Source organism: Brassica rapa, chromosome A02, assembly GCF_000309985.2.
Source record: "Brassica rapa cultivar Chiifu-401-42 chromosome A02, CAAS_Brap_v3.01, whole genome shotgun sequence".
Taxonomy (NCBI): domain Eukaryota; kingdom Viridiplantae; phylum Streptophyta; class Magnoliopsida; order Brassicales; family Brassicaceae; genus Brassica; species Brassica rapa.
In genome coordinates this window covers 13,386,226-13,408,894 of record NC_024796.2, presented here as the reverse complement: position 1 = coordinate 13,408,894, position 22,669 = coordinate 13,386,226, and the positions used below count along the sequence as shown (strand labels likewise).

The following is a 22,669-nucleotide window of genomic DNA, read 5'->3' as shown; positions in this document are numbered from 1 at the left end:
GTGTGTAGCACGGCTGGACAGACTTCCAACAAGATCATGCCTTGCTTCATGGGGACTTCAGATTGAAACATGTTGTTGTGTTTGTAATCACTATCACGAAACTCGTGATCACATCTTCATAAGATGTGCTTATGCAGAAGAAATCTGGAAGATGGCGATAAGGAAACTGGGTTACATACCAGTTCTTTTCTATACTTTGGAAGCTCTTCTCGTTTGGATAGGATTGAAGGTTACTCACTGTCCATCTATCCTCCGCAAGCTAATGGTTCAAGCAATCATCTACAGAGTCTGGCGCAAACGAAACCAACGAGTACATAATGAATCTACAATATCAGTGCAAATGAGCTTTAAAGAGATCGACAAGCAAATCAAGTTGACACATGAATAATGGTTCAACTTAGCTTATGTAGTCTAAATTTTTGATTTTTTTTTGTTTAGGTTTGCTTCCTCTTTAAACTTTTGTACGAGTACAAAAACTCTCATTTGAAATGAAATTCACATCCTTATCAAAAATAAAAATAAAAACAAGAAAAAAAGTTTCGACAAAAAGTCAGCTTTCGGGTTATCAGAAGCAAACGATTGATATAAATGAAACAATATGGGCCTAAATTAGTTGGGTCAGTTTAGCACAAGGACGATAATGAGTCTTTTCTAACCAAGTCACACCAACATGTCCAGCACTTGAAACAAATAAAACCGAAAACGAGCTATATACACGACATCAACCATCCTCTGTATACACTCACGTACGATTCCCTTCGCAAACCACACTTCAAAAGCCCCCTTATTAGGAGTAGTAGAAAGCAACTCAACTTCTACGTCCCAACCGTGAATAAGAACAATGTGGTCATTGATTTTGGATGGATTAGTTTCAACTCGACTCATGATGCTTTCTTACTACCCTTTTCCACTTACTTTGGTAATGAAAACAAGCTAAGGACGTGTTGGTAGTTTATATTAATAGTTTTTGCTGCCATAGTGACGTCTCTTTAGTTATAACATATTTGGAGGCATATTCACTAAGAAACAAATATATGCCGATGGTGATGGGCACGTGATGATGAATCTATCTCCATTATATGCTCTTTTCATATCTTTATTTCTTAATAAATATCAACCAAATCCAAGAACAATCCTCTCCCCCGTATGGGAAAGGCAGAAGATGAAAAGGACTTCCTCACAAACAAAAATACGTACACCATTAGATTTCATACATAGAATTTGGAACTTACATTAACTTTTGACTTATTTCTCCTGACAAATGAAAATAATGTAGATAATATATAATTAAAAATAGCTAATTTCTTTCACTGAAGTCTTGCTTCAACACAAAAATGTCTAGCTCCATGATTCACAAAATAAGTCATGGAAACTTTTACATGAAAACTTATTAGGACAAAAAAAACATTTGCATAAAACACAAGAGAACACATAGGATTATTATAAAGATTAAAACAGCAACATTAATCACACTCAAAATTTACAAAAGACAACGAAACCCCTAAAAATCAAGAAGATCAAAAGGGAAACAAACAAACAAAGACCACATGTCAGTTACCAGAAAAATCTGGACCTTTTGTTAGAAGGAAGAGGAGTAGGATGACTAGAAGAAGTGGTAATCTGTGGGACAGTGAAGCCACCATCATCATACCATCTCTTGTTCTGTCCTTGTTGTTTCATGTTTTGTATTGGAGCATACATCTGCACTTCTGGTGATGTTTCTTTGTTGTTGTACATCCCAATCTGATTATTGTTGTTGTCCTGAGAAAAGTACTTATTTGTGTATGAAGAAGGAAGAGTTTGTGGAATCTGAGGGACCCAAATCCCCATATTCTTAGATTGAAGTGACACTCCATCATCACCACCACTCTGCAATTACAAAAGAAAACACACAGAAAAGTGAAAATAATTCAGAACTTTATACAATACCTAAATTAGAAAAATATCTATCCACATCTATAAAGTAGTTTGTGACTTTTATGTATCTCAATCAGATCTGATATGATATGATATCACGTAAACCGAGGAAATGAAAGTGATGATATATTCAGTCACTAAAGTTACAAATAAACATCAAATCTTGATTAACAGAACTTGATTAGAGAGAAAAACAAGAAACGAACCTTAGAGAAACCAAAAGGAGGAAGAGAGGAATCAAGAAAGTCCTCAACGTGCCAACCAGGTAACGTATCCATCAAATACTCTGAAATCGTGCTTGTGGATCCCAACTGATTCACTGCCGCATCACCTACTATCTTCGAAGTAAGTTGGATCTTAGAGCTGTTGCTCTGAGAAGCTGAGAGAGGTTTCTTGGAAGAACGGGGTCCAGGGACATAACAATCTTGACTGCTTGAAAAAGATTCTGAAGTAGGTTTATACACAGAGGATGTTGCAGAGAGCTTAACCCCTGTGAGAAGAAACCTATCGTGTTTCTTGACGTGTTCGTTGGCGGAGTGGATCGATGAATCACAATCTTTGCATAAAATAGCCCTATCTTCTTGACAAAACAACAGAGCTTTTTTCTCCTACAGTTTAACAAAAAGAAAAGAAATGGATTTAACAAGGAAAGTAGACAAAACCCATGTCCTAAAATCTTGACAAGAAACTGATAGAGACCTGACAGATGTCACAGATAGGAGATGAGTTGTTGGAAGGAGAAGGATTGAGGAGAGAGAAACGGAGATGTTTGGAAGCGAGTTTGTTAGCGTGGTGGACTCGGTGGTCGCAGCCGCCGCATAGAGACGCTTCGTCGGCGGTGCAAAACACCAACGCTTCTTCTTTGTCGCAGACGTCGCACCTGATCTTCATCAATCGAATCGATTAAGAAGAGAGAAAGAGATGAAGAGAGAGCGTAGAAGGAGAGAACAGAAGATGTGAAGTTTTGTTAGTTCTGTGATAAAAGGAGAGAGAATATGAAGTAATAAAGGACCTAATATAAAAAGAAAGAGTCCATCCTGATGACATACCACTCGTTCGAAGTATGGCCATAAGCTCTACTCATCGTCATAATACTTTCTGCTGCAACTACACGAAGAATGGTTAATACACAGTTAAATTTGGATACTGGATTGCTTAAAATCTGTTGAAGCCAGATGAGGAAAAAGAAATACTGGAACCAAGTATCATTAAACTTCAAGCCTTTGCTTGGAAGTTAAAAACGCCAAAAAAGATGTGTCATCTTATATGACAATTGATAACGGGTCAGGTGGCAGTAACGAGAAATCTAGTAAAGCGGAATATAAGGTGTGATAATTACTGTCCTAGGTATGGGGAAGCAGAGAAATATGTAACTCATGCTATATTCGATTGCCATCCTGCTCTACAAGTATGGTCCTTATCGGTAACTCTTACAAGCCAAGGTACATTTCCAATGTCAAGCGTCTATACAAATATGGACTATCTACTTTGGAGGAAGAATAATATCATAGACCCAGACCAAGACAGAGATCCTTATCCCTCGATAATATGGTATATTTGGAAGACTCGTAATGATAAACTCTTCAGGGGAATAGACAGAGATTCTTTAGAACTACTACGATACGCAGAAAGTGAATGTCAAGTCCGGTTTAGTGCAAATGAGACGTTACCATTGGTAGTACAAGCCAGCAATAGTGAGGAAACCCAAGTCTTAAACTTGGATAATATTTGCCTACTGGATGGATCTTGGACAGCTTCTGATCGCTTTAGTAGATGTGGATGGGCTTGGATGGATAGTGGAGAGAACATACAACTTATGGGTACACGGAATTTCACTCGATATGAATTAGCATTGCATTAAGAGGTAGAAGCACTGCTGGGCGATGGAGATTGTGCTTCGACACTCGCCATGCCAGAGCTTTGGAACAGACTGCAAGGAGCTGATTGCAATGGTAAATGAACCCCAGAAGTGACCAAGCTTCGCGGCAGAATTGGAAAAGATAGAGACGCTGCATATTTGTTTCCCGGACTTCAAGATCACCCATGTTCCACGAGTACGCAATCAATTTTTGGACTTTTTAGCTAAGACTGCTAGGACTTTCCGTAGGAAGTTATTTTTCATTGGTTGTTCTATTCCGGTCTGGTTACCCAGACCACCTCAAGTTTGAGTAATAGAATGGCTGTTCGACGTCAAAAAAAAAGAGTCCATACTATATAAAAATAAGTATTAAATTTAAATACTTTTACCCTCATTTTTTAATTGAGAAAAATAAATTTATAACTCTATGATTAACTAATCTAGATTGGTTTATAGTTGAAAGGTAGGATAGAGTTTTTGGAAGGTGGAGTTTAGGGTTCTAATAAATATATAAATAAATACTTAAATTTTTTTAAAATAGTTTTCGAATTTCAAAAAGAAAATGTGAAAAACAAATAGAAAAAAAATAAAAAAAATAATAAAAAAATTCAAATTTGAAAATGGATAATTCGAAAACATACAAAAATTAGTTTTCAAATTTTCAGTTATTTAAATAATTATTTATTATATATATATAGAGTAAGGCTATATGAATATTTTGTCTATTAATGAAGAATATATTTTTGAAAATATCTCTTTAATGATTGTAAACATGAAGAAATGTACCAACAAGGTGGTAAGAATGAAAATTCCCCTTATTTAATGGGTCAATAAGGAGTGGGCGTATTTGTTGAAATTCTTAGATTAAATATTAAAGATGGAAGAGGTCATGAGTTCAATATCTTTTGGAAAAGAATTGTATGAACTTTGCTATAGGAAATGTGTAACTTTCAAATCTGAATTTTTTTAATCTGATGTGCTTTTCAGAAAGGCTCATTTAGGTGAATAACCAAAACGTAGACGGTAATTAGGTAATCATACAGATTTCAAAAGTATTTGCAAATGTGGTTATTTGTTGAGAGTGTAGTGACCATTCTATCCTGTACGTTTGAGGTGCAGAGCTATTCTCTATGTAAAACCAGATTTGCAAAATATTTGAGGCAAAAGAAAATGTTAGAAACTAAATCAATCGGTAGACTGTGTTGATATTTTTAGAGGAGCATAAACGCAAGAAATTTTACTGTGGGCTTTATGTATATGTGTTGAATCCGGTATTATGGCGGGATAAAAATTGCAATTGTCGGTAATAGAACTCACAAGAGCAAAAGAGAGCTAGAACTTCCTTCTCTGGCTCGAAAGATAACAGATGTGACATAACAGATGCCAGTCACAAAGTGTTAATACAAAGTAAAACCCACTACAATAAAGGCACAAGCTTTCAACCAAAAGAAACAAGTTGTCATAAAAATTCAGCATAAAACACAACGATCAATCTGAATCTGGCAATAAATAAACTCTAGACTTTACAGATGAGAGCCTGACAAATAAGACCAGTTAGAATTTGGATTTCATGTACGTTTTATGGGAACACGACAGCGGCAACGGTGAAGGAATAGGCGGACGGAAACACGACGATGGAGGCAAATATGGAAACTTATGCTATCATGACAGTGGAAAGGAAGCCTTACTGGGATACAAAGATGGAACCTTTCGACATCTAAATCATTGAAATTGCAGGCCCTTGACAAAAATGTATGTGAAAGGAGACAACAAATCATAACATATATTGCTGCAAAAACCTAAATGGCTATTTGTTATTTAGTTGACTTCTATTTTATAGGGATACATATGGGATTTATGAAAGATGTACAGTAGATTTCCATATACCTAATTGAAATAATTTTTTAGGTTATGTAGTGCAAATTCCCTTCCAAAAAAGCTAAAATGTTATATGGCAAAGTTGTAACTTTCATTAGATTTTTTTACTCTCTAAGACACTTTTTGTCTTTCAATTTACACAAAAGGACACTTATTGCTGGAGGCACACTTCTTTATTGTGTAATGTCCTACATGCCCTCAAACTAACTAAACTCTCTCCTCACTAACTAAGCTGTCACTTTCCATATTTTTAAAAATAGTTCAACAAATCAGTTTCTTTATTTTTGAGTTTTCGGAAACCATCATTTATTCTCTCTCTGGCTTTACTTTTTGAAATTCAGATCTAATTTTCCCAATTTCCCAGCCCCTTCGTTTACTAACCATAATTTTGCTAAATCTTTTCTTCTTCGTCTTCAATTTCTCTGTAAAACACCATAAATCCAGAAGGCTCACAGCGGTTGTGACTATATAATCTCGTATCTATCTCTTCATATCTCATCACCTTTCTCCTTCATTCTCCGTCGCCCGATTTCAATACCTTTCTCCTTGAAACCCCTAACTTTTTTTATATTTTTTTCTTTTTTTAATTGTTTGTGTTGTACTTTTTCAATTGAATCGAATCTCTGAGATTTTGTGGACATGAGAGCTGACGAGCAGATCCGAGAGCTCCGGTATGGACAGGACAACGCGACGGCAATCAGGTCCGACTTCCGTTGTGGAGAGGACGACAGGACGGCCAACAGATTCGAGATCCGGTATGGAGAGGACGCGACGACGAGCAGGTCCCACCTCCGTTGTGGAAAAGACGATGACAAGCTCTCGTGCCTATTATGTTTTGTGATTATGTTTTCTGATGTGTCTATTAGAGATTTTACGGATGATGTAAGCTCTTGCTTGTTGATTATAAACCCTTCCTCATGATTAATAAAATTGGCTTCATCTGTTTATTGAACATGCTATCTTTGTTTGGTTAATTGGATTTAGGATATGCTTTAAATATGTTTGGACTTTACATGCTGGAACATCTTCAGGCTCAGCTTGAAGCAGTCATTAAGTCTTACAAGCTTCTATCAATTTGTTAAGGTCTCTTTTAAAGGCGTCGAATCAGGGACTGGTTCTTTGAACTTTGTATGATTTGTCTACAAACTTTGTCCACAAAAATCTTGTCCACAAAATTTTATACATAAAATTTGTAAGATTGAGATTTTTGTCCATAAAATCTTGTCCATAAAATTTTGTACACTAAATGTCTTTGCCATTCAGTGGATATTTTGAATTTATCCATCAAAAATGTATCTACAAAATACCAAAAAGCTATCCACAAATACATGTCAATGACTATTTTAAATGTGTCCATCAACAATGTATCCACAAAAGTGTGTCCACAAGTATCAAAATAGACAGTATGTAATTTAAATTTAATTTTGATAAATATTAAAATACATATATATACATATGGATATCAAAATATAAAGAAAATTTTTAATAATTTATTTTATGTTTTTATATATTTATTTATACAGTATAATATAAAATAATGACACATATAATATGGTGGGAAATTTAAAAAGTTACTTTTAGTATAAAATACTCTTTTGCTACATATAAAAAGAGTCAAAGTATATACACTCACTCTTTTAAGGAAACACGTTGCTCCTCTTTTGGTCCCCACAAAGCTGACAGTAATTTTATATAATAAAATTAATTCATCACTAACCAAAGCAAAAGGGTATATGAGTCAAAACACATAGGAAGGGAGAGGAAGAAGTGTCCCTCAAGTGAGATGTGTCTAATGAAGTAAAAAAAGAAAAAAAAGTGTCTCATTCCGTAAGTCTCTCCTTTCATTATCTCACTATGTAGATCTGTATGTAGATTTTGATACTTTTAATTTATCATCTTATAACTACTACAGTAAAAACTCTGTAAATTAATAATTTTGATATTTTGATATTTTATCAATTTATAGAGTTTTTAATTAATAGAATATTTTATTTTTATATCTATATATTTAAATATATATATATATATATGTTTTATGTAAAAAATAAAAAAAAAGCTTAGTTTTATGATATGTGTATTGACAAAATTTTATAATACAAATTTATGTTGTTTTTTATTCGCTTATTTGGAGTATAGAAAGTATGTACCATATATGTGAATGTATTTTAAGTAAAAAAAGACAAAATAATAATATATTGAAAATATTCTGAAAAACTATAGGTAAACTTTAATGTGAACAAAATCAAACTATAAAATATATTTATATAAGTTTTATATACATAAATTCTTAATTTATGTTTTTATTGGAACCATATTTTTACATATGATTTTTCAAAAAATTATTATATAATCGAATTGTGTCTGATTTGCATCGGCCCAACTCAAAACCAGTAAAATGTATTAATTTATAGTATTTATCAATTTATCATATATTAATTTTTAGAGTTTCTATTGTAATTGATACTAAACGAAGCGATTGTTGTTCTAGGGATACAAACCTCCTAACATAATTTATATTCTTTCAATAACATTTTAAATCACATGTGTACACTATAAAAATATCAAACAACGAATACATTTAACCATAACAATATATTTTTAGAAACCGTGCATGTGCATTGTTCAAATCATCTAATAAGTTTTAATGGGAGATAACACTACGCTGTTTTCCATGAATGTCCCCTCAGAGCATCAGATCTAACACCAATATTTGAAGGGAAAAAAATGCTAAGCTACATTTGTTTTAGCCGATTGGTTTCTTGTTTTTTTTGGGTCGAAGGTCTCTTGTTTATTTAAAATCTAGTAAGGAAAATTTACGCAGTCGGAACTTGCCCTAGAAGAAAGCTAAAGAAGTTTGTGCTTCTGGCTACCAGAGATAAACTATTTTAGCGGCCCTTTTGACTAGCGTTTTTAGTAAAAGTACTGGTTTTGGTTTATGTTACAAAAACTAAATGTTGCGTGTTCGATTCTCTTTAGAAATCTTAAATACAACTAATATATAGACCACAATTTTGTATATGTTTCTAACCTCATAATTATTAGGACCGGCTCCGCACGCAGTCATAGACTATAAGATCAAACAGAGTATGAAAATTGTTATAAACAAGCGCGAACTGATATGGAATAAGTTTAATCCTAAGTAGTTGTAATACTTTAGGGTCAATCCAATTTCAAGGTAATTTCAATCACTAAAAATGCAAGCCATACAATTCAATTTAAATGTATACAGTGGATTTAAGTTGATAAGTGACGAGCTTCAAGCAAACAAGACAATGACTAGCTTTTGCAATCAATTGATAAAGTAGAATCCATGGGTTAAGGCAATTGACCCAAGGTAATTAAATCCAAGTCAATGTGTTAACTTTAAGCAATCACAAGTTTCTATAGGTCTAGAACACTAATAATGATCAATCATTTTCCAAGGTAAAGATCCATATGCAATCATGAACTAAACATCAATTCCATTGGTTTAAATCATTTAAGCATGCATTATATTCATGTCTACTAACCATCTAGCAATCCTAACATCAAATCCCTTTGGTTATTCAAATTAGAGTAATATTAAGTTCAGTCAAACATTTTAACAAACACCTTCTAGGTATAAAATAGCTTATTATCAAGATGAGAGTGATCAAGTCAAATCAAGCATTAAGGACACTTAATATGCATGGAAACATAGAGATCTAATCATTAAACACCTCAAATCTTCATTAATCACTCTAGATCTACGTAAACCATGGATACAAAAGGTAACTACTCACTAATAGACATGATAAAACCAAGAATCAATGATGATTGAAAGTTAATCATGATTAGTGATCAAGATAATCCAATAAACACAATATATAAAGATGAAAAAAAGTTAAAGATTGAATCTTTCACCAAAATAGGTTTGTGTTTAGATAAAAAAAAAAGGATAATCCCTAAGAATAGGTCTAAAAAGTATTTATGGCAATCTAAAATCGAACGAGGTCAACCCGACAAATCGGATTGACCCAAACACAAATGGGTTAACATCTGGTTAAATCCCGAATTGTTGACTTTTTGGACTCGCAGCGGCTTCGCGAAAGCGCTCCACTAGGTTGCTGGGACGCTCACAGCGGTTTCCTGGCATCGTCATCTGGCCGCTGCGTCATCCCGGTATTCGACAGGGGCATGTGCATTTTACCAGCGGCTTCAACACTCCGCTGCGCAAGGCCGCTCCCATACTTTGGTTTTTCATTCTTGAACGGATGCAGCGGTTTCTCGACGAGGTCCCAAGGCTGCGAGGTCATCAGGCCGCAGGGTCACTTGGTCATCTCGTCTCAATCTCGAGAATCACCAATCTTGCCTCCAAACCATCTCCAAAGTCACCATTTGACATCTTCATCACTAGATAAGGACATATGTAATGCACTACAACCTAAACATGTATAAATATTATACTAAATGATCAAAATGTACAAGAATGAATAGATAAAACAATGTAAATACGCAAGATATCATGAACCAAACTCAAAAAAGAACTTAAAAGCAAAATGTATTGAAGCAAAAATTTGTTTAGGGTATGTATGTTATTATGTGGATAAATAACTTTCATGGTACCACTTTTCATCTTTACCACCACCAAATGGACATTTTCAAAAATACATTCTTCATTAAGTGACAAAAGACTTTTATACCCTTGTTATCTATATATACATAATAAATCATTATTTAAATAAATAAATAAAATTTAAATTTTAAATTTTTCGAATTATACTTTTTCAAGTTCTAACTTTTTTTATAAAATTTTTCGAAATTGTTTTTTTTATTTTTTCAATTTTTTTTTGAAAATCGAAAATTATTTTTGAAACTATTTTTAAAATTTTTTTAAAATTTTTTTTATTAGAATCCTAAATTTCACATTCAAAAAATCTTACCCAACCCCTCCCCCTCAAAACCGCAACTTCCAAATGTCAACCTGGATAACAAAATTTAAGACACTTCCAAATGTAACAAAAACGAAACTTATCTACAATACCATGTATATGTTAGATAGCTGCATATCAATCATCTTGTTATATGTTTGCAATGTTATTGTGTTATCTTTGTTTTGGAAAGTTATGATTGAAGCCATCGAAGAACTTTGTATCGGAAGTGGCCAATGATGGCGGGTGTGAAGCGCTACCAACCAAGTTGACTGGTGGTGGCGGATCTTTCTTTACGTAAATAATTAAAGAAGAAATTTTATGTTCACCATTTTCATGGTACCACTTTTCATCTTTACCACCACCAAAGATACATTTTTAAAAATACATTATTCATCAAGTAGCAAAAAACTTTTATACCCTTGTTGTATATATATAATAAATCATTATTTAAATAAATAAACAAATTTTAAATTTTAAATTTTTCCAATTATACGTTTTCAAATTCGAACTTTTTTATAATTTTTTTTCTTTTTGATTTTTTCTCAAAATTGTTTTTTTTTATTTTTTCAATTTTTTTTTGAAAATCGAAAATTATGTTTGAAACAATTTTTTTTAAAAAAATTTAATATTTTTTTGTATTTATTTATTAGAATCCTAAATTTCACATTCAAAAAATCATACCCCACCCCTCAACTCTAAACCCTAAGTTCAGATTAGTTAACCCTAGGAGTACAAGTGTTTTTTATCCTTCATTAAAAGTGAGGGTAAAATTGATTAGTATAAACATGAAAAGTGGTACTATGAATATGTTATTGGTGGTAATTTTCCATGATTAAAACACATTATATGTTTATATGATTTCTTTTTCTCACAACTTTAGATCCACCTTGTTCTAAAAAAAACTCTAGATTCGTCTTTTGTGATTTCTTTCCTTTGTTCTCGAAATTGTTTTCTAAAGTATTTATGTATATTAAAATATAATAAATATTACAATTAAATTTATTATTTATTTTTATTATATCATTTCTAATAACTATTGATCAATATTATTTACTTAATTTAAATATTTCAGTTAATCTTTTGTTTAAATATAGAAATTCTTTTGAAATATAGAAAATCTATTTTTTGGGAAAAAAGAATAAAATCTTAAAAACTTACTTTTGGAAAAGAGAGTATTATTTAGATTAGTATAAATATCAACATTAATATATAGGGTCTTAACAAACTATCTTATAAAGAGATTCTAATATAATTTTAATGATTTCTGGAAGTGGATTCAATACAGGCAGTGATATAGATTTATTACAATATTCCTCTGATTTGCTTTTCAAGTATATAAGAGGATCCGCATCGGTGAGAGCTGAATCACGATCTCTGGTATACATATTTATGATATAAAGTTATCTTTTAATTAAATTAAAATACAAAACAAACTTAGAAAAAATAATAGAAAGACATCTGTAAGAAAATCTATCAAATAGTTATGTGTGGTCTCTCGTACCAAAGACGTCTATGTCCAATTCTTGCCTCTCTCATAAAATTTGCCCTTAGTTTATCATTTATCTGACAAGAGACTTCTTTAGACACCATCCACTGTGGATGCCCTAAGACTCTCGACCAATGCAAATCTCTTCTTGATCGTGAACTACTTGCTGATGTGACACTGATGTTGTCTCAGTGAAGATTGTATTGGGTTGTTGAAACAGAGGATCTTGAAATTCTTCTTGAATTGCTCCTTTCGCTAGAGACTGTAGAGAGGCTACATTCTATTGTAGCAAGAAAACTAAACTAACCATTAATGTTTGCAAATCAAGGATTTAGATAGTGAATATTTCTATCATAGACCATGGTAAACACGGAGTACGCAAGGTTTGACCCTGAGATTTACGGGACCTTAGACAATTTATTAAATATATAAACTAAAAAAGAAATTTAATAAATTTGGGAGTCTAAAATTATTTTTTTGGAAACCTATTTCAATGTAACATTTTTCTAAAAATTTGGGAATTTAAGGTCCAATGTTTCATTAGACTTTGTCGAGGACCGGCCCTGGGAGTACGTCTAGTAATCGGCAAATAAACCATTAGAAACTCGTAAGAGTCGATCTAATCAAAGTTATGATAAACCCAAAGTTGGATGACTTGGGACACAAACTACCATGTCAACTGCCTATAGAGAAAGAGTGAGAGGTTTAAACGCTGCAGTAATTTAGGGTTTCAGTTCAAGATTCAGTAACATCAACTCGTAATAGGAACGCGAGATACAAAAAACACAAATAACATAAAGTAGTAGAAGTTAAAATCAAGAGACAAATGAAGACACAAAGAGAGTGGAAACTAGGGTTTCGTGAAAACTTCAACCTCGATGGATTTTCTGAGACAAAAATCATCTTCAGGGAGCCAGTGAGACAACATCATAAATTTAAATTGTATCACTCAAAAAGTTACAATGTATTATGGGCTTTAAAGTTAAGCCCATCAATATGGTAGTCATAGGAAAGAACAATTTGGATGTAGTGTCCACTAACATGCCTATACTTGGGCCGTCTGAAGTTAATCCCACAATGGATTTCATACAGGTATTCAATAAATATTGACGCTGAGTACTACTAGAAAATTCAATAGAAATAGGCCAACTGACTTATTTATCATATTATCCCCATTCTTCAAACTAGAGTATAGTGCTAAAGATTCATGAATGGTCCTACACTCAAATATATAACTATGTGAATTCTATAAAGTATATTTATACATGCGAGCTATATAATACACACATATTATAAGACACTGGGAGAAGGTGGTCATCACGTGCAAATGACAATGAGTCTTTGCAACCTTCGTGGAGGCCACAACGTTTTTCTTTGGCCGTTTCTTCCACAAAGGCACATAGGCCTATTATTTTATACGTTTATTTGTACTTCAAAATGCGTATTAAAGTTAGTATTTAAAAATATACCCACTAACATAGCTAAAGCCTAATGTGAAGCATGTGCATGGATGGGAACATAGGCCCCGCGGGCTTCATGAGGCCCATAAAGCTAATGGATGGGGACCACGTGGCAAGGGGCTAGTGCCTACAAGTGGAAGGATCCTAAGAAACAAAAGTACGTATAAGTTTGATCTCGTGATCGTACGTACTGTTTCTACTATTGGCATGCAGTGTTCGTCGCCTAGGGTTTCAGAATTAGACTTGCTTATTATACTTAACTTGTCATATATTCACGAACCACAGTTACAAACTTACAATCACATCACCATGTAATTATTTTCTCTCTTATTTTGTTTTCATTGTTTCGAATACATTTAAAATATACTTTCATGGAAAATTTCGTATGAAGTAGGTGATTGCACAACAACTTTAATATGCTAATATTTTAGTAATATATAGTAGGGACATGAAATTAGTATTTTTTTGTTCCCTCGTCCAATTTTCAAACTATTTTCGCGTTATATACTGTATATTGGAATAAAGTGTATTCTTAACGCAGTAAATAGAATATCTTAGCTTTAGGAAGACGCTTTGAGTCACTTCATTCCTTTATTTTCAACAAGACAAAAACCCGTTTCTGGCGGAAAGAGCATAATTATAACTTAGCTTTAAGCAAAAATAATGGCCTTGAAGGGATAGTGGGGAAAAATGTTTTTTTTTCTTCTAATGGTAATTAAAACGCTTCATCTATTCAAGCTAATTAATCTACTTCATGTTTACTCAGGTGTTACATAGACATCGACATATAGAAGAGGAACGGTCCCGTGCATGCCTAGTAAGAAAATAAACTTTCGCTTATCGCATCAAAATGCATCAAATCAAGTATTTAGTTGTGTCATCATATGCAATGCTAGTATTCATACTATTAACTATACTGTTGTATTTAAATCAATTTATTATATGGGACAAATAATAAATAACTAACATGACTAGAAGTTTACAAGTTATCAACATTGTCTTCTCGTATTTTTTGTAGTTATCACTTTTAAGTATAATATATTATTTCTCAATATTTATCGCAAATTTGTAATTCTATTTATTGTATAATTATTTTAAGTTTGTATAGTAATCTATTTATGTTTGCTTGAATATATCAATTAAAAACATTGAGTCACTTGATTATTTTATCTATACAAAATAATTATGGAGGCCATTTAAAATGATTTTTTCTTAATTATAGATTTTATAGGATGAATATAAAATGTTATATTTTAGAACTATCTTTGCAAATTTAGTTATTTAATTGTTTGTTATATAACAATCCTGATTTTTGTCAACAAAATATTATTTATTAATTTTGATGTATTACTTTTAAATAATTTTATTTTTTTTATTTTTCTCTTTGGGCATCTATAAAAGTCGCACGGCCCTAATGAGGAAGAGAGAAAAATAACTAACTAAAAACTTTCTACATGTATTTCATTATGAATTTGTCGATCCAGAACTAATGTAATACTGATTTATTTCATAGTAATTTCGTTTATTGATCGAAGGGTTTATACTTTATGGTTGGTAAAGTGGAGTCCTCTTTAAGCTCGAGTCTTTTTTTTCAGATAGTTTCAGTGGTTGGTAAGTATCGTACATAACAAAATATACGAAATTCTACATTCTAGCTATTTACTAGTCTAGATCTTGCATCATATGTTGTATATTTATCAACTTCCTCATTTGTTCTAGGTTTAATGAAGTTTTTTGGTTAATTCCGTCAATCTTTTCACTTTATAATATTTCTTAAAATCAGAATCCAAATCTTATTATTAACTGATTAAAAAAGCTTTCACTTAAATTTATTTTTCTTTTTGTGAATCCCAGAAAATTCGAGGCCCAAATATGTAATATTATAAGACCAAAACCATATTGTGTAATACTAGTTTCTTCTCAATAATCACTCGAACCAATGACATTTGACAAAATTGTTAGTGTCCTTTCTAGTTGAATTAATTATCTATGATCTTAACTATTACTTTTAATATGATGCGTATATAATATAGAAATAGACAATATCATAAAGACTTCGAATGGGTGACGATGTTCAAAATATGCAAATCAATAGATAATACATAACAAGTAAATATGCAGAAAATGCAGATCAACTAATTTATCAAATTATCATTGTTGATTAAATCAGAGCTGGGTATTTAGAGATTAAGGTTCGGCTCGGGTCCAATTATTTTGGCTAGAATGTTTAGGACCTGTTTAAGAACCTTATGATCTTAGAACGGATCGGTTCGAATAATTAATGTCGGGTTCATGTCTGTTTTTTTTATAAAACCTAAAATATAACTGAATTAAAAATGATTCCGATTTACCTCGAGTTAAAAGAAAAAAAAATGAAATTAAAAAAACTTGTGAAAATCCTAGATAAAACCCTTAAAACTGAAAATATTCAAGTAGGTCAGTTTTTTGAATAATTTTTTTATTTATAAATTATAAAGTATAGCTATTTTTAAATTAAAAATAATTAGTATTTTATTATATTTGAATATTTATCCATTCAATTTTGGTTCGGTTTTTTATTTTCAGATTTAAAGAAATAGTACATGTTCGGGTTTTTGTAAAATTTTTTCTAGTTTCAGTTTCGTTCTTTTTTATTTATGTTCTGGTTTAATTTTTAGGTTTCAAATCATATTCTCCAGGGTAGACTAAGTGTTAAAAAGGTTCAAAATATTTTAAGATAATACTTAAAAGTACAAGTTTTAGTTATATAGAAAATAGAAACAGATGAATGCGTTTTACTATATTTGTTGGAAAAAAATAAAAACTTCAATTGAGTATCATTGAACAGTTACTTCGACTTTTAAACCTTTTTAATCAATTTATTGAAATATAACAATTCAAAAATAGTACTTGGTTTGAAAAAATATTTTAGACATATAAATTTGTTTATAATAATTTTAATATGTAAACTAAATAATATATTATAATATTCACGGAAAGTTTTTATAGAATATAATATATAAATAAATAATATATGTTAATATATAAATAAATAATATATGTTTTAAATCATTTTTTATGAACAAATTTGTCTAAATAAATTATTAAATAGATTATTAATAAACAACCAATGCAGAAAAAAAATCAAAACACATGATTGGTCTCCATCATGTTGCCAAACACATTTTCTCTTTATTTGCATATCAATAAATTATTTGTGGGGAAAATACTGTTAGTGAGAACTGAGAACAATGATTGACTAGTATATACTATATATGTAACAGAGAGGAGAAAGATGCAGCGAGAAGAAAGGTGAGCACAAGGCTCGAGAGTGAAAGACAACAACACAATAATAATTGGAGCTAATCTTTATTGTTGAATTTTTCCTAAGATGACCTTTGCTCCTTCTCCACTCTCTGCCTGGCTTGTTGGAGGTGATAAAATCGTTCTTTTATTGAAAATATAATAGTAACATCTTGTATTACAATTCGGCTACAAAATAACAATCTCATATATACCATCCCTCATAAGCATGGCAATGCACACAATTTTTTTTTTGAACTGGCTTTCACAATGCCAGTGCACACAATTCTATGATAAACATCAGTTTTCGTCTCAAGATATACGGCCAAGTAAGCTGTGGTGTTTATTCATCAGCATTACTTAAACTTCAAAACATGTATGGTGCTACGGTGGAAAGCTTGAGTCTCCGGAAAACACATTTCGAAAAAAACTATAAATAGCACATTCAGTACATCCTTTTTAAAATATGATGATTTTGTGTGGTGTTTGGAAAGAAAAAGAGTGTTGGATGACATTGTTAATCATTTGGACATGTTGTACAACCTCATTTCCTACGCATAACTACATATAGCAATTTCATTGCTGGTGGATCCTAAAATATAACTTGAAAACATTTATACCAAAGGACGTGAATGAGTTAGCAGCTTATTTACATATATTTTCAATTACTTTAGTCGATGCACATTTATCGCTTGTTTAATTTGTTTTTTGGACATTAGGTATTTAACAATCTAGCTTATACAGTTAATTGAAAATCATAACGTCTTCAATCCCACGAAGTATGTACGTCTCTTTACAAATCATCAGCCAAAAAACTAGTGCGAGCTACTAATCCCGTCAGTTTTATCAAAACGATAAGATCAAAAATATAAATGAGAAAGAAAAAAAGAACAAAGGAAGAATAAAGTAAAGAAAAAGACAAAAGGGACATTAGGCAACTAGTTTAATCATGGAGATCCCGAGCCATCAAAGTTAGGAAGCTCTTTGGTTTTCTATTAAATTAAGTTACAGTATATATAACATTGACAAATAAAGACAAAATAGTGATTTAGTCAACAAGAAATTTTAAAATACAGAAGACTCATGTCTCGGGCCCCTAAATACGATCAGTTATTTTATTTTTGCTGGTAACAAATGATCTCGTTGTTTCATAAAGTTAGTTGTTTTGGCTAAAATCACAACAATTAAAAAAGTTGTTATATTTCAAAATATATAGCTTAATATTTAATTAGATATAATTTATTAAATAAAAATGCATAATTTAATTGGTTATATAATATCTAATAGCACAAAAGTTGTATTGAAATATGAAAATTACTTATATTTTTAAACAAAAAAAATTTGCTAAAAGAAATTATATTATGAAATATCAACCAGGTATATAATTATATATTATTGGTCATCAGCAAGTTTAAGTATTTAAATAAAATCATGTCATATATTTTCTCAACAAAATAAAATAAAATAAAATGATTTTGCCATATTCATTTGCATGTTGATGTCACCTATGCTGAGATCTACGGTCAAATGTTGTTTCGTTTTGTTGTCTTAAGTTTCTGTGACTTACTTTTGACTGTGACATGCGAACAAATGTTGTTCGTTTCATGTTGTAGGTTCTTAGAGCACCTCCAATGGAAGTTCTATCCATTGGAGTTTTAAATATTTATATGTGTATAAATATATATTATATATGTGTATGTATATGTGGGTCTATTATTTGTGGAGAATTCCACCCTTAAAATTCTTAAAACAAAGCTTTTAGAACCTTAAAAGTGGAGTTCTCCACAAAATAATGGATCGTACACATACATACACATATACAACATATACTTACACACATATGAATCTTTAGAACTCTAATGGGTAGAACTTCCCATTGGAGGTGCTCTTACAACTAATCGCATCTCGAAATTCTTTTTAACTTTAGTTCTTATATTTTGAGTATTTTGGAATTACAATGTCTAATTGGTCGGGCTACACGTAACTTTGTTATCATAAAAAGAAAAAATATATACTCAAGTACTCAATGATCCTCTTCAAGTATATTACTGTAAGTTTATATGTATATTAGTGATGGTACTGGTAAGAATTTATACTGTGAAATTGGTTGGGTATTAATTGGCCTGTTGATAACCAAGATTTGATCAAATCTAGCTACAAAGAATTGAGAAGTCAAAAGTCACTCGTGACCTGATAGTGCTGATATTATGTATGAATAATCTAATATCAGGTTAAGACCCGCCCCTTGGGCGGGATGAATATGATATATAAATTATTTTTAAGTATTATATATTTTTTACATATTAAAAAATAACAAATATATATTGAATAATAAAAAAATTAGTAACTATTACGTATGTAACTAAATTGATACAAATACTTAAATAAATTTTATTAATCGAGACAAACACTTTTTATATTTTATATGTTATAAAATTAAGTTTACATGATATTAACATAGATATAAAGTACATTTTTAATATTGACATCTGCTAAAAAGTATTTTATACTCATATTATTTTTGATCGTTTGTATTTCTTTATAACAAAATTTTTAAATAAATGATAACAATAAAAAAATTGTGGAATGTTTAATAGTTTTAGTAATTTATAATTTTAAAAACATTCAATGCAAACTTTAAAATCTAAATATTAAGTTGTCAATAATTGTTCAAAAAATTCAAAGCAAATTCGAAATTAAAATACTTATGTATTTTATATGGTATATAATTCATTTAAAAAAATATTAATATACATATATATATAATATTAATTAAATGAGACTTCCTACTTTTGTAATTTCATAATCATTTGTATCTTGTTATAATATAAATTTTAAAACCATGGATCACAAAAATTTCAATGTGAGATTTTTAACAACTTTAGTCATTTATATTCGTTTTTAAAAATTCAAAATATAGCATATACAAAAAAATCTAAATTTTTATTATATAGTTAACATGGTTGTTTAATTTATTTTAATTAGTTAATTTTTTTTAAAATGATAGAGAATAGAGTAATTTTTATCAAATCTTTATTATTCAAAATCATTAATTGTCATATATACTTTAACCACATTAGGTAATTCCGTGACTTTTATTTAAGGAAACAATGAAGAACATTTATGATTAGTTTATGGTTAGTTTAATAAAAAAACTTATTATATATTTATATGGACCAACATCTTTTCTAAAGATTCTAAGAATGATTGTGGTGATGACATGTGGCTACAAAAATATGTTGTAATGCTTCTCTTTTAATATATAGGGGATCTGCATCAGAACTATAAGAAAAATCTCAAGCGGAGGTGGAACATTGATTTTCAAATTTATTTTATTTGATAGAAAATAGTTTTATATAGTTCATATTTATAGTTGTATAAAATAACTAAAATGTACATAGAGTAAACATTTCTTACTAAAAAAAATATTGTTTGGAATTTTGATATAGCTATTCACATATAATGTGTATTGGGAGGTACTATTTATTCAGTTATTTTAAAAAACTTGTTATTAAGTTTTTAAAGATAACCAATCTGGTGTTAAAAAAAAAGAAGGGATTGTAAGATAGAAAACCATTATATGGCAAAAGTATATATAATCATTATATGTGAAGTGTATATATAGGATATAATGGAATGTTCTAGAGAATATCTAATGTATCTACAAGATATATAATATCTAAACGTATATACTCTAACACTCTCCCTCAGTCGAAGCGTGTATTGGTCGGACAGTGAGACTGTTCCGAAACTCAGTGAATAGAGGAGATGGAAGCCCCTTTGTGAATATGGAGGACTCGAATGTTACATTCATTAGTGCTGAACCGGATTGGAGGACAAATACATGGCGTTTACATTATCACAGTAGACCAAAGTGGCACGAGCTAGTGAAATCTTCATTTCGAACAAGAGGTTGCATAGCCAAGTCGCGTCAGAAACAACATTTGCAAACCCTCTATACTCAGCTTCGGTACCGAAAAATAGTTTGTTGCCATTTTGATGACCATGAGACCAAGTTATCACCGAGGAAGACATAGTAGCCAGAGGTAGATCGACATGTAGAAGGAAAACCCGTCCAGTCAGCGTCAGAGTATGCAGTAAGGTGCAAAGACTTTGCTCAAACCATATGAATGCCATGCGAAAGGGTGCCTTTCAAGTAGCGAAGAATCCGTTTGAGTGTGTTGAAGTGAGCTTCTCGTGGATCGTGCATGAAGAGACACACCTGCTGAACGGCAAAGGCAATGTCGGGTCGAGTGAAAGTCAAGTACTGGAGAGCACCAGCAAGGCTCCTATACAGAGTAGGATCAGAGCCCGGCGGACTGGTATTGACTGAGAGTTTTTGTTTTGTGTCGATGGGAGTGAGACATGGGTTGCAATATGACATGTTTGCTCGATGGAGAATCTCAGCCGCGTATTTATGTTGATGAAGGAGAAGACCAGAGACATCGCGCTTGACTGTAATGCCGAGAAAGTGGTGGAGAAGGCCTTGATCGGACATTTCAAACTCCGAATTCAGACGTGTGATAATGCGCTGCAACAAGCTGGAAGAAGAGGCCGTAAGGAAGATATCATCAACATAAAGAAGAAGATATTCAAGATCAGCTCCGGAGCATAGCACAAACAGCGATGGATCGGAAATACTTTGTTTGAAACCAAGGCTACGAAAAAAGTTGCAAATCGTATGTTCCATGTGCGAGGTGCTTGTTTGAGACCGTAAAGTGAGTGTTTCAGAAAGCAGACATGGTCCAATTTGATTTTATCTATGAATCCCAGTGGCTGGTACATATATACAGTCTCGTCGAAGTCACTGTTGAGAAATGCATTCTTCACGTCAAGCTGATGTAGTGGCCAATCACGAACCAGAGCAACATGAAAACCGTACCAATCGTCGCTGGTTTGACGAGAGGACTGAACGTTTCATCACAGTTAATGCCTTGTTGTTGGGATTTTCCGTTAGCGATGAGGCAAGATTTGTGGCATCTAATAATTCCATCTGCATTTAACTTATGCCTATACAGCCACATGGAACACACAATGTTAGTATTCTTTGGCCGGTGATAAGTACCCACGTTCTCTTTTTAATATGAACATCATATTCTACAAACATAGAAATATTCCAAAGTGGGTCATTAGCTGCTTGGACAAAAGACAATGGTAAAAGAGAAATAAATATCAGTATGAAGGCACAAAGGAGTTCGCGGTTTCACTATACCGTTTTTACCTCTAGTGACCATAGAATGAGTGTTTGGAGGAAGAATAGAAGGATGAGCCGTAGGAGTGATGACTGGAGGAGACACATTTATGATTTTTGTTTGGCGAGGAATAGGTGGTGGAGGGAACTCCACTGGAGCAGAAGAGGAAGAAGAGAGAGAAGAAGTGTGAGACAGAGGGAATATTGTTTCCTCAAATACGACATGGCAGGAGAGTATGATGCGCCTAGTGTGAAGATCAAGGCACCTATAGCCGCGGTGGTCCGTTGAGTATTCGATGAAGACACAAGGTGTGGAGCGCTGAGAAAATTTATGAACCGATGTAGGCAACAAGTTGGGGTAGCACATGCAGCCAGAAGTGCGTAGGTGATGGTAGTTAGGCACTGTCTCGAACAATTGTGTGCATGGTATGTCGTTGTTGATGGCCACCGACGGTAATATGTTGAAAAGGTGAGCTGTTGTGTGTAGTGCTGCTACCCAGAACTCAGGCAGAATGGAGGCTTGAAACAAGAGCGTTTGAATAATGTTGTTGATGGTGCAAAGCATACACTCAGCTTAACCATTTTGCTGCGATGTGTGAGGGCAAGAGAACCGAAGGAGAGTGCCAGTGGACGCCAAATGATCTTTGAATGCTCGGTTGTCATACTCTCCATCATTATTGCATTGTAAAGATTTGATGGAATGAT

General features: G+C 32.0%; 1 protein-coding gene across 1 annotated transcript; it reads right to left on the bottom strand.

Annotated features, from left to right (window-relative positions):
• Window positions 1–1,277: 1,277 nt before the first annotated feature.
• LOC103853414 (B-box zinc finger protein 21) lies at window positions 1,278–19,252 on the bottom strand. Its single transcript, XM_009130326.3, has 3 exons — window positions 2,617–19,252; window positions 2,124–2,525; window positions 1,278–1,869 (listed from the first exon to the last, which is right to left on the bottom strand). The coding sequence occupies exons 1-3, from the start codon at window positions 2,806–2,808 to the stop codon at window positions 1,555–1,557; spliced, it is 909 nt and encodes a 302-aa protein (XP_009128574.1). The 5' UTR covers window positions 2,809–19,252; the 3' UTR covers window positions 1,278–1,554.
• Between the last annotated feature and the right edge of the window lie 3,417 nt (window positions 19,253–22,669).

Coding starts and splice junctions, on each gene's coding strand:
- LOC103853414 (XM_009130326.3), bottom strand. CDS start 2,808: ATGAAGATCAGGTGCGACGTCTGCGACAAAGAAGAAGCGTTGGTGTTT. Junction 2,526..2,616: donor CTATCTGTGACATCTGTCAG/GTCTCTATCAGT, acceptor GTTAAACTGTAG/GAGAAAAAAGCTCTGTTGTT. Junction 1,870..2,123: donor CTCCTTTTGGTTTCTCTAAG/GTTCGTTTCTTG, acceptor TTGTAATTGCAG/AGTGGTGGTGATGATGGAGT.